Source organism: Malurus melanocephalus, unplaced genomic scaffold (assembly GCF_030028575.1).
Source record: "Malurus melanocephalus ecotype Western Australia unplaced genomic scaffold, MMel_1.1 scaffold_120, whole genome shotgun sequence".
NCBI classification, from domain to species: Eukaryota; Metazoa; Chordata; class Aves; order Passeriformes; family Maluridae; genus Malurus; species Malurus melanocephalus.
Window position 1 is genome coordinate 803433 of NW_026623352.1, and position 13223 is coordinate 816655.

The window sequence follows — 13223 nt, forward strand, 5'->3', positions numbered from 1 at the left end:
TCCTTCTGCTCCCCAAAAGGGAAATTAGGAAAATCAGCAAATGTGTCAGCAACAAGAACATGTTCCAGGTGGGTGATCAAAGGGCTCTCAGTAACAATTTACAATATTAATAYAGTGACCTGAAAAAACAAGCACAACCAAAAGAATCAGAAGTCATATTGCTTAAAGGAAACAAAAAAAAAAAAACCAACCCAGTTATAAATTGAAACCCTTAAAAGAAATATTTTAAATGTGATTCTCAGCCTCCTGCTCACCAGCTGGCTGTGTTGGTGAGGGGAGCTGAGCAGGATGCAGAGCCAATGGTGTGGGACAGCAGCAGTGATCCCAGCTGGGGTGGGATGATGATGGGAGCACTGGAAAAATCCCTTTCTCAGCCACCTGCGTGCCTGAAGTCTGTGGGGTTTGGGACTAACACTGCATCCAAAGGGATTCCTGTGGTTTATGGTGACCTTATAAATGCTGAAACCTTTCGTTTAGTGAGTATTAAAAAAAAAGTAAATTAAAAAAGGTGCAGATGGCTATAAAAGAGGCTATAACATGAGTAGTTTAAACATTTTTTTTTCACCTGTGGACAGAAAGGAGCGATGCTGAACCAGATGAGAACAAACCATTACCAATACTTGTCTGAGTTTTCCAGTGAGAGTTAAGAGAGCTTTGCTTAGAGCCGAGTGGTGACGTGATCCTCCTGCCCATCCTTCCACTGGTTCATAAACAAGTCACAGGCCTCTCCCCAGGAATCAAACACATCCTCTGACGAGTCTATGAGTTTGGAGTTAGAGGAACAAATACTGGAAGCACAGTGAAGGGAGCTGGTACAAACCACAGGGTTGCTCTGTCCTGTCAGTCTCGTGTTCCCACTGTAGGCCACCTCATTGAGGTTAATTTCACTTTTGGAACAGTTTTCTTCTCTCTCTCTGTCCATGGGAGAATATTTAATGTCTTTCCACATGTAGTGGGGCTGGATAATCCCATCAGARATGGTGTACATGGGCTCTGAGCTGGGCTCGGGGACGTGGCCGTTCATTTTGGAGAAGAGCAGCCCCAGCCTCTTGAAGGACTCCTTCTTGGAGCTGGACAGCCTCTGGACCCTGTTCCCATTCCTCACAAAGGAGCGCTTGCTGATCCCGTTGCTTTTTGGCTTCTCCTCCACCATGTTGATCCCAGACATGGTTTTAATCAGAGCAGACACGTTGAAGTCCTTTTTTTTGTTGGCTACATCAAAAGACACGCTCTTGGCTCTGGCTTTCTCCCCAGCACCGTCCTCGTTTGTTTCKTCCTTTTGGGACACCTCGGTGCTGCTGGTGGAGTAACTTCTCCTCTGGGGCTTCCTGTTCCCTAAGAGGTCGAGAACTTCATAGCGAAAACTCGAGATGTCCTGTTTTAATTCCTGGGGCAAGAGGAGAAAGGAGTTAYTCCCTTACAGCAGCTTTATCTGACCCCAAGGAATGAGCACGTTCAGTGGTCAGYGGTGCCAGTGGCTCAGACCAGATCACCCACGAGAACAAGAACTTCACATCCATGTCCAGTGACACACAAGTGCTGTGTTGGCAGTGCTGAGAACTGGGGATCTCACAAGGCTTTTGTCCCCAAAGGCTGGGGACTGGCCCTGCTGATCAACAYCCCCCAAAAAAATCAGATAAGAGAGTTACAAAAGAGGGAAAACTGCTGAAATGTAGAAATATGGCARGAATCCTGTCCAACTTTGTTGGTGAGTGCTCTTAATATCCATCAACCCAAACCCATTCTTTGTCTCTTTCTGCCTTAGGATTGGGAATGTGATGTTGACTCGAGTCACATACTTCATTCCCACCCTTTTCCAATGCTTTTGACTGCACAGCACATTGCATGTTAAAATCTGGGAGGTGATCACATGAGAAGACACTCAATAATAATTCACTGTGCCCAAAAAACCCCACATCACACATTCCCATCTCCATAATCTTATTTCCACAAATCACCTGAACAAATCAGTGCAAACTCTGCAGGTGGCTGTTTGAGTTCATAAAACAAATAATTACTAAGGAACAATAAATTACCTTGAAGTTTTCTTCAGTTAAGCCTTCGTTGGTTTTGGAAGTTCTTATCATCGCCGCGACGTATCTTTTCACGAGATTTCTWATCACTTCCTGGAATAGGAAACAATCCAAGTGATTCAAGTGCTGGCTCAGCCCAAACTCTGTTCTTGCTGCCTTTCCCTGAGCTCTTGCCAACAGCAKCTGTCCTGACTGCTGGCTAAAAATCACTCACCACTGGAAACAAAACGCTTCCTTTCAAGCAGAGCAGACCTTGGGATGGGGTGATGCACCTTCCATCTGATGGATGCTTGGGTTTTAACACAAAGCAAAGCAAAGCAGGTGTTTGGTACTGGGGTTTGTAGATGTATAAGGCATGGAGAAAAAAATCTTGGMGTGGTCTCTGCAAGCAGTTTTTAGATGTGTTCTTTAACCCCACCTGCTGAAGGTTTTTCCCAACCTCGTGTGTGCTGCATATCCTGATGGGTTTGATTTAGCACTTGAAGGTGTGTTATCAAGAATTTGAGAGCCAAGGAGGGAATGTTATCAGCAAATARTGTGAAGAACAGCCAGGACCCCATGGGACAGGGGACTTTCACCTCAAACTGTGTCTGCAGCTGCCTGGCTGTTCCCTAAGGCAGAAATTATCTCTGGGTGTCTGCACTGCCCATGGGCAGCACTGGAAGGACCAAATCCCACCCCCAGCGACCCTTCCAAGGGTTCTCACTCCTCTGTGCCACCTCTTTGCCACACTCCATGGTTTTGTTTGGATAAGCTCCGTTTTGTTCTGCTCATGTCCCTCCCTGATGGCTCCACAGAAGTCAAGGGGTGCTTTGAGCTTGTCCCTTTATCAGCAGTGGCCAAAATGTTCTGTGCAGGGAAGAGGCAGCTCCAAACCCCCCCTGCAATTCCCCCTTTTCATGAACAATTCTGAGCCACACAGAGCTGAAGGAGGTCCCTGCACTGAGGCTTTGCTGGGAGGATTTTCAGAGATGCCAGTGTGGTACCCGTGAGCTGTGCTGTGAAGTCAGGAGGCACCATATGTCAGCTGTCAAAGGTGACTGATTACGTTMCCCACCAGCTTCAGATGAAAGTGCTCCTCAAAAAGCAGGAGATGTCTTAACTAAGACAAATTACTGATGGCTTTTGGCAGTGGAGCCTAACGTACCACCTAACATTCTGGAGAATTTTAATACATCCCACGGAATTCAAGGGCTGGAGCTGGTATTTTTAATAAAGTTTTACGCTTTTGTAGGTGGAGTTTAATGCGTGYTTGATGACAGGCAGGCTGAGGAGAAACAAAACCAGCAAGATTCAACAGAGGCATTGTTCCTCCTTCCTGAWCCACCCCAAACAAAAGAACACCCCAACCACAGTCTGAGTTGGGGATGCTTTACAAAGAAAAGCAAGAGAGGAGCAATTCAAGAATCAAAAAAAGTTTTAATCAGGCCTGACAGCCTAATGGTAATGGGAATGTGACCTTGACTTCAGCAGCCACACTGACACCTTCAGTTTTTCACTATTCCAGAGGGGCTGAAAGGGCAGATTTACTGAACCATCCACCTCCAATGAGGAAATGCTTTAATCCGTGATAAGCAAAATCCTCTTAGAGGACCTACACTTATCAAAATGCATTCCAGAGGCAAACAACAACTGAAGTATTAGAAAATGAGGAGGAGAAAGAAAGAGCGAGTAAAAAGTTCATGCGCCCAAGAGTTTACCTGGTAATGTTGATTCTGRATCAGGTTGTCAGCGTGTCGTTCCTGGAAAGAGAAAGGGACAGGGCTGTCACCTGCTTGGTCCTGTCTTTAGAGCTCCTGATGGCTCTGAGCAAGTTATGATCCAGCTGATCCCGTGGCCCCACGGAGCTGGACATGCACAACACCCTCCAGAAACGAAGCACAAACCCCTGAGCTCCTCACCGTGAATGTTTTGAGGTTTTCGTGCCTCTTCTGTTCGTTGTCAGAGTYGTCACCCGGGCACAGCTGCTTGTGGATCCACTTGCACAGGTACCAGAACGACTTGGGGCTGGGGACAATGTTAAAAGGAGGGGGCAGAGTGGCACCTTCATCGAAATAACTCATCCACAGCTTCGTCCGCGCGAACTTCCACTCAATATCCGCGTGGTCCTGCGAGAGAAGGGAGAGACCATCAGCAGCTGCAGGGAGGCTGTCCTGGAGCCAGTGCCCAGGGCTGAGCAGGGAGCTGGGAGCTGTGAGGCATTCCTCCAGCTGCAGGCAGAGCAGAATCACTTCTTACATCTCCCTCACTGGGGGTGGGCTTAAAAAAATCACTGTGAAATGTAGCTGGAGTGAAAAAACACCGAGCACTGAGGAATGAGAGGAGAGCAACGCCTAGCAAGGAGAATTCCACATGCTAGAGGCCAGAATTCCACGTGCTAGAGGCCAGAATTCCACGTGCTAGAGGCCAGAATTCCATGTGCTAGAGGCCAGAATTCCACGTGCTGGACGCCAACTTTGTCCTTAAGAGGCTGTGCTTATTAGTTCACCAATGCGACAAGCAAGAAAACACATTCCTTATTTTGCTTTTTGCTAGCGCTYTTATTATCACAAACCACTGTTTCTCATGTCTAAAGCCAATGAATTCTCGTATTCTTCCCTGAGAAAAAGGTCTTCCACAGTGGTTTCTGATTTGTTTTTTATAGCACCCATTAATTCTGCTCTTATAAGGAAATGACACATTTTATGTGTGCCATATTTTACATCTTGCCTCTGCATTATCCTTACAGAAACCAGGAGATATTTTACTGTTAGGCTGGTGGGGTTTTTTGCATTTATATGATCACCATGATGGCTTGCTGTGCCCTGGTGTTTTTCATCCCAACAAAGTGGAGGTGGGAAGTTAATACCATCATTTCAGCTGCACAGATAGACACAGGATCCAGTCCCCAGGAAATAGTGAGCTATGGAAGATATTGACCTTACMGACTCCAAAATAGCTCAATTTTGGGGAGCACTCCCTGCAATTTAGTCCACGGAGCCAACCCAGTAACACAGAGCACATTCCCTCCAACATCAGGGCACAGCCAGAGATGCTGCAGGGATCCAAAACAGATCTACTGCTGCTTTGCGCTGCTTTAAAAGGTGAAAAAAATGCCACTGTTTGGTGCATTCTGCAGAAATTTAGACATTGGGCAGAAAAGGGAGGAAGGTAATAGTGCTGAGCACAGCTTACCCCCCAGCCTGAGCTGGAACGGGATTTGTGTGTTGTTACAGCGCAGAGGACAGCGCTGAGCTGACGGMTCTGACATTTCAGCTGCTCTGCGTTTGTGTGAGCGCTGTCTGACACCAGATTACACCAAAGCCACGATGATTCAGGCTCRGGAACAGCGCAAGGTGGGAGAAAAGGACAAAGCAGGACTTGGATTTTCCGAGGAGATTTTGACGAGGTTGGAACAAGCGGCTTATTGAGCCGGGGCTGCTGGGCTCACGGGCAGTGAAGTGTTGGACAGGAGTTTAATAAAACAGGGCTGARCATCATGCCCAAAAAATTACTACACTGCCTCCCTGGCCATGCTCCAGCGCTCTGACACGGGTGAAAAATGCTCACATTGTGACAAGGAGGTGCAGCTGAACTCCATCCTGGTAATGTATTCAAATTATCTGCAGCCCTCGATTTAGAAGGACTGTCTGAGCGGCTCAGGGGCACATTAATCTCTGCAGACAGTCTGCATCAGCCCAGAGCTCCACTGTCCCCTGCCAGATTAGCCAAGGGGCTCTGTGCAARCCATGGCACACTCAGAGGGGCAGCCTGCCGTGCCCCTTTCCCTCAGACACCATCAGAYCCCATAAACTGCAGCTCTGCAGGGAAGCATCACAAGTTGGTGCTGGTGGAAATGAAGCTCTGGGCAGTAAAAAGCGCAGTTTGCAGCAGGAGGAATAACTGCCACCATAAAGGAGGAAAGAACAACTCCTGCTCATTTTAGCTCATTTGTCTGTACCTGCAGCCAGCTCAGCTGAGCTGGAGCAGAGCAGAACAGGCTGGTGCCGTGGTGTTCCCCCTTCCCACACTCTGGGTGAGGGATCTGAGCTCCAGACCAGCCCACAGCTGCTCGCAGGCACGGGCAGAGCTGCCCCAGCCCCTTCCAGAAGGAGGGCTGGCTGCTCCCTGCCCATTCCTCAAGGCTCTCTCGTGTCCATCTTCCCCCCTGAGCCTTTCCTGCTCTGGGCAGCTCAAGCTGAACCATCCTCAGCAGAGGAACGATGGGCACTGCAGCCAGGGGAGCCCAGAGGGACCAGGGAGAGTAAATCTCTCCCCAGACAAGGGGCCTGAGCTTCGCTGGGATACTGAATCACTGATCCTGGAGAAGCCCTCTAAAATCACCAACTCCAACCATTCCCCCAGGCCACCACTGACCCCTGTGCCATATTCACACACCCTTTAAATCCCTGCAGGGATGGGGACCAACCCCCCTGGGCAGCTGTGCCAGYRCTGGACATTCCTCAGGTGAWGGAATTTTCCCTGCTACCCAACCTAACCCTGCCCTGCCCCTCCCAGGAACAGCAGCAGCTCCATGTTGGTGCTTTGAGCACCTACAGCTCAGTTTTGTAGGGGAAGAGCTGCACATGGCTGAGCTCCACAGCCCTGCTGGCACTGAGCAGGACCTACAAACACCCAGAAGCACTGCCTGGGGCAGCTGGGGAGCTCTGCACAGGCAGGAACTGAAGGAGAGTGCAAAGGCTTGCTTCAGATAGAGACGTGTCTTTTAAGTTGTTACCACAGGAGCAGGTGTGGATGTGCTTCCTTCCAGCTCACCTGTTCTGTGATATTCTGTGATGTTCTGTGATTCTTTGTGATATTCTGTGATATTCTGTGATAAACCCACCCTTCCCCTCTCCAAAGGTCCACCAGAGGCTCAGTGTCAGCACTGGGGTGGGGTCAGGAGGGGACCTGGCAGCAGCTCCCATCAGCACATCATAAAAGGGTCCTGGGCTGATGCAGTCTGGCAGTGGATGCTGGGTGCAGTCTGAAGGGGAAGGGAAGCTTGGGGATTGTTTGGGGATTGCAGATTTGTTTCTGGGAAAGAGCTAAAAAAGCTTTCCTGTGTGTTTTTTTACTTTTTGTTCTTTCATTTGAAAATAGCTGGATGGGACATTTCATCCCTGGGATGAAGGGTTTGGAGCAGCCTGGGRTGGTGGAAGGTGTCCCTGCCATGGCAGGGGTGGAACAGGGTGATCTTTATGTTCCTTTTAACCCAAACTTTGTGAGTTCTGTGACTGCATGGGCTTCACTCAGGGCTGAGGGCTGTGAAGCTGAGCAGGACTCTTCCCTTGGGAAGCTTTGGGGCGGTCTGAACAAACCCCCATTGGTTTGAGCTTTACCCCACCTGGATCTCCTCCTGTGCTGTCTCAGCCCACGAGTGCACTCCAACCTCTCTCAAAGCACACACCAGACCCTCTGTACAAAGCTCCAAGTGTCGTTTCTTCCCTCCTCTGTTCTGCTCTGCTGCAAACTCCCCAGGGTTTACAAACTCAGCCTGTCTCAATTATTCACCTTGATGTTCTGCGAACCTGAGCAAATCAGACGAGAGCTCCTGGCAGCAGTTTTGTGTTGGAAATACACAGCAAAGAGACTCTTCAGTTTTATTGACAATGTCTTTGTGTGCCAGGAAACCACCATTTTCTTGGTTAGAGCCCTCCTCAGTGCTGTGAGCAGTGAAATCCCCACACAAAGGTACAGCTCCCCCAGCTCTCCTTCCTGTGCTGAGAACCAAAAAAAAACCATTCCAGCATCTGTTCTGGACCCAGGTCAAACCTGGGGCACCTGTGAGTGACAACTTSTGCCCTGAAACCATCAAAACCCCCMAAAAAACTAATGTAAATCAAAATTATATAGTTTAAACTATTTTTCACATATCTATTATCCACCCARCTAATAACCATGACTCAGATCCGTCCCATAAATTACATCACAAAATAATCCAAAATATATCCAAAAGTCATAATAAAAACAATTACTAAGTCTATACCAAACTACCTCCTCTAAACAGGGATAGCCACTAACCATTAATTAATATAAAATTTTAAACCCCCTCAAATTCTAYGTAAAATAAATTCCAAAAATAACACCTTAAAATTTGACCGGATCTTTCATAATTACCAAACTAAACCTAAATTTTTAAAAAACTCCAATAATTATATTTACAACTAATACAGTATAAAAGCGAAACAAAATTAAACCTTATTAATCTCTAAAATGGGGGGAGGAATAATATGTAATAATTTTTACCTTTCTTTTTTTATATACCCTTTTATATATTTTATATACCCTTTTAAACATTTMTATACCCTTTATATATCACTTATAMYCTTAACCTACATACTTATAATTCCTGTGAGTCAATATTCCAGATTAATTTAAAAGCTGGAATTTAAATTAAGGACAGCCGCCCTTGCCCTGGCTGTGAATGTGGCCCCAAGGGGATTTTGGGGTGTTTCTCTGGTCACTGCTGGCCCCTGGGCAAGGGACACATTTTTGGGAGCTGCCAGAGTGTGAGCAGTGAGTGAGGATGCTCCCAGCCCTGTGCTGTCTCCTGCTGATGACAACTCTTTGGTAACATTTATAATAAGMTACAAACCCACACTCGGTAGCTTTGCCAGCGCGACCCTGCTGCTTTAGGAATTCTAATCTAAGTTGGGATTTCACTGTCCTCTCTTTGAGAGCTTCTGTCTCTCTCGCCCTTGTTCTTGTCACCGTTTTCTTTCAAGCACTGTTCAGCGTTTCAGCTATCAAACACTCTACTTAAGAGGGCCGAGCCCTCCAGCTCAAAGAATACACGGACTCAAAGAAACCAGCACTCAGCTTTGCTCTGAGGGAAAAAAAAAAAGCCCTGTCTCACTTCCTATCACAATGTGAATGTGTCATCCTGGCCACATAATCCTCTTGCAAATCTCTGCCATTTGAAGTGAGAATTAATCTCCCACAAAGATTTCCCTGTGGGATGGCTGAAGCCATTTCACTGTAGAGTCGCAAATATTTTCTAATTCAGTCAAAGTGATGTATTCACAGATGTGCCAGATTTTAARTGATTACCTGCTACACTAATTATCCAGGATAATTCAGGCATTAATCTCTGTCTTTATCTCTGTGTAGAAAATGTGTTGTTTACAGTTTGTGAGATGTTTTCTCTAAAGATTTCCATCTCCCTCTCCTTGTTGGGCTGGATCAGGCTTTGCCAAACACCAGCAGCGAGTCCTGACCCAGCCAGCACGGAGCCAGCAGGGGAAGGTGCTGTCAGCTTTCTGCATGAGGGGTTTGCCACTGSCACAGCCTCCAGCCTCCCTAACCCCTCCGTGATTTCGGCATTCCAGCTCCCATTCCCAGATTCTTCCTGGGAGGGAATCACTGTGACTTTATCAGCCCGCAGGAGTTGAGCACATCCCATGGAAAGCTGYGGCAAACCAAGGCAGGGAGTTCATCTCGTGGCTCTTTGAGCTTTCAGCACCCTTGGGATGGCCCTGAGTTGTGTTTGGCTCAGAAGTGACAGGCTGAGCTGAATTCTGGCCATCCATGGGCTCTGCAGTGTCCCTGCCCTCAGCTGAGGTTTGCTCTGGATGCAGAGCTGTGGTTCAAACACACCCAGCTCCCCGGGCAGGGACAGAAATCAGGACAAATCCCTTCCTGGGAGGGTGGGCAGGCCCTGGCACAGGGTGCCCAGAGAAGCTGTGGCTGCCCCTGGATCCCTGGCAGTGTCCAAGGCCAGGCTGGACATTGGGGCTGGGAGCAGCCTGGGACAGTGGGAGGTGTCCCTGCCCATGGCAGGGGTGGGATGAGAAGATGTTTAAGGTCCCTTCCAACCCAACATTGTGTGATTCTGTAAAACCCAAAGCTGAGCTGATGGCAATGCTCAGTAGCTGGGCACTCTGAGATCCTGAAACCTTTCCACCCTCAAACAATCCCAGGATAATCAGAAYCCAAGGGCTTCTGCCCCTTCCTCTGGGGCACGTTCCTGGATCAAATCGTACCCTCACCCTCTGGGAAGGGATGAAGATCCCAGCAGGGCTCAGGCTGGCACAGAGCGGGCTGTGTGCGCCGTTCTGTGTTTTATTGCACAGCAGGCAGTGGGCTAGGCTGGAAAGCAGCCTGCTGCCTGTCAGATGCAGATAGAGATGGCTGTGACAATGCCCTGGGGACCAGGCTGTCTGGCTGTGGYTCAGTGCCTCCCAAGGAGGGATGGGGAGCTTTCGAGCTGTGCCAGGAGCGCTGGCAGGAGCTGCAGTGATTTCTGCAGCAGGAGCAGCTCCTGCTGCTGTCCCGSCCCAGGAAGAGCCACCAGCAGCCCCTCAGGATTAGGATGTGCCCGAGCTGTTCTTTCCTYTAGGAAGGAAGGGGGAGATGTAACATTTACCTTGCAGGCTACCGAGTAAGGGAGGCTGGCTGCCCGAGAGGCACGGCAACTTCAAAGCCCTTTTTTTTTTGCTGTGTAATTAGCGGCGCTGCAAAGCGTAGGAGAAGTCATTACACTCCATTTAATGTATTTCTGTCTCCACGTGCCTCTATTGCTCTCTGCTACACCCAGAGCAGKAAACAGCACAGAAAATACACCAGTGCTGGCTTGCCAGCAGGCTGGCACAAGAAAGATGCCCTTGTGTGTCCTAACAGAAGGCACTGCAGGAAGAGGGTCAGGGGAAAGTTAATCTTTACAGAACCTGACACAGGCAACTCTTGTGCCGTCTCAAAGCTGTTAACTTGGTAATGTGTGTGTTGGGCAAGCTGGAAATAACATCAGCAGGGCTCGGGGGGTTGGTGACAAGCTCAGAAAAGCAAGCAGCAAAAATCCAAGCAGGCTRTGTGACGTCAGTGGCGCTTTTTCAAAAGAAAAGATGTCATAGAAAGAAAAAAGTCTGTGAGAAAATCGGGAGGCTACAAAGGCAATTAATGCAGAGGTAATTCAGCTGCAGCTGGCAACAAATGACTTGGCTTTCAAAGCTGGCGATGACATACTGAAGGGTAAGAACTTAATAGGATCAATCTCAAAAGTAATACAAGAAAAAYGTACTAAAGGAGGACAATCTAGCAYTGGCAAAAGCAATTAGGACAGTYAGGGGATGAGACAGAGCAGAGATGAAAGAACCAACAGCACAGGCTGCACTGGGGCAAGGCACAGCTCTGGGCAGCAGCAGCCAGGGCTCTGAGGGGCTGTGACAATGCCTGGGGACAGCCAGCCCATGGCAGAGGAAAATAAAGGGAAACACCCCTGGACAGCCAGCCCATGGCAGAGGAAAATAAAGGGAAACACCCCTGGACAGCCAGCCCATGGCAGAGGAAAATAAAGGGAAACACCCCTGGAGCCCCCCCTGCACCAGCAGCAAGGCAGGAGGGGGCAGAGGGAGAGCCCGGGATGCAGCTCTGACAGGGATGCAGGGGATTTTGGCTCCAGCACACTGAAGGATGTTCTGCAGCACGGCCTGAAGGGKACTCACAAATAAACACCAGCACTGGGTACAGGGAAAGGGAAYTCTTGGACCAGGATGGAGGAAACGACTCCAGGAAAGAGCTGTCCTTGCCTGGSAGAAGGCAGCAACGCTCTCAGGTGAGGAAAGCAAACAGCACAAGCGAGGAAAAAACTCAAATCTGAAGTTTGACACAGCAGATAAATTATCCTTGGACTGTGAACCTTAAAAACCTGAAAGCAGGGGAAGATCCCACATGGCAGAACCCATGGAAGGACACCTTGAAATGGAGGAAGTCAGGAAGGGTTCACTGCATTTTGTGATACAATGGACAAAGGACTCCACTTTTGGAGCAAAGAGGCTCAGAAATTATGGAAATGGGGTTGGTTGTAATGGAAAAGAAAACCACAAGTGGCTTCTGAGCACAGCAGGTGGGGCAGAGAGTGGTGCCATTCCCTCTGGTGACAGCACAGCAGAGCTGTGGCACTGACCATCTCTCCCCAGGACCTCAGCTGCCTCTCCCACCCCCAGGAATCTGTTTGTACCCAGAAAATGCAGGCTTTAGCATCTCTATTTATAACCTCCATGTGCAGAAGATATTCATAATTAATTTTTTTTATTATGGCTTGCAATGCGCTGCATTCCACAATGTATTTAGGTTATATATACATATACATATATATATAAAATACTTTTCATCTCCCACCAGCATCTTGGATGGAAACAACGATAGCTAATGAGAAGGCCAGGGAATATTATATTGGAGAAAAYACAGAGAACTGGGGATTGGGCTTGTTTTAGTGCAGTTAAATTATGGGAACTGACACCTTTTTGTTTCTGCAGTCATACCCCAGTTAAGTTCAGTTTTTATTTTAATAGTCAAATAAATCGGAGCAGTAGGAAGGTCATGCAGAGAAAGGCTCTGTAAAAAGCCTCAGCAGGAAGAAACAATGAGGAAGATATCACCAAGGCTTTGKTCTCCCTGCCATCCATCCTCTCTCCTTCATCACTGCCTGATAAGAGCCTCTTTTCATGCTGAAGGTCAGACAGATAAGGGTGCTGATAATGTTAACCACCTCCAGCCAGGTCAAAATCGAGTAACTCACAYGTCCCTGAGGAATGGGTGGGCTGGGCAGGCACGGCTTACCCAAAGTGCTGATGACTCTGTTAGTGCCAAGGCAAAAAATAAACAAACTTAGCCTCATTTCCACTTGCCCTATTTCCAGAATATTGTCTTTGATTTTTTTTTTCTGCACAGCCAGTCAGCCTGGGATTTGATCTTCAAAGGTCCCTTCCAACCCAACCCATCCTAAGAGTCTGTATAAACTTTTTATTGCTGAAGATATCACATGTGCATTACACTGAGAGATTCTGCCTGCTCCTCTCTGGGTAACCATTCCCAAAGCTTGGGAATCACACTCAGTTCTCTCTTCTGCTTTGGGGTGCTCAGCCACATCAGTCCAGGACATCACCCAAATGCTGGTGGACAGGACCCCTGGCACAGCTGGACTCTGCTGGGCACAGCCAGGATGATTCTGTGGCACAAACCTGCCCTGGAAGGAAKGAGCACGGCAGAATTCACCTCCTTCCACTCCACCTCTGCAAAGCACTTGCTCTGCCCTTGCCTTCTCAAGCTGAGCTGCTGCAGATGCATTTCAAAGGGAAGGACAGACCATGGCTGAAGCTGTGGGGTGAGCCCAAAGCCACTGAGTCGCGGTGTGCTGGGGAGGACTGGGGCAGGACACTGTGAAACTGGGCTGGGACAGCCTGGGGGTGTGCAGGGGTGCTGGAGGTGCCA

The 13223-nt window shown here is 48.5% G+C and overlaps 1 protein-coding gene across 1 annotated transcript in view; it reads right to left on the reverse strand.

The window, feature by feature from the left end:
* Positions 1–216: 216 nt before the first annotated feature.
* Positions 217–13223, reverse strand: part of TRPC5 (transient receptor potential cation channel subfamily C member 5) — a 66509-nt gene continuing 53502 nt past the window's right edge. Inside the window, exons 9-12 of the mRNA XM_057370168.1 lie at positions 3935–4141; positions 3734–3775; positions 2037–2126; positions 217–1387 (exon numbers count right to left, since the gene is read on the reverse strand). Coding sequence (XP_057226151.1) covers positions 659–1387; positions 2037–2126; positions 3734–3775; positions 3935–4141 — 1068 coding nt within the window. The 3' untranslated portion in view covers positions 217–658. The remainder of the gene's footprint in view (positions 1388–2036; positions 2127–3733; positions 3776–3934; positions 4142–13223) is intronic.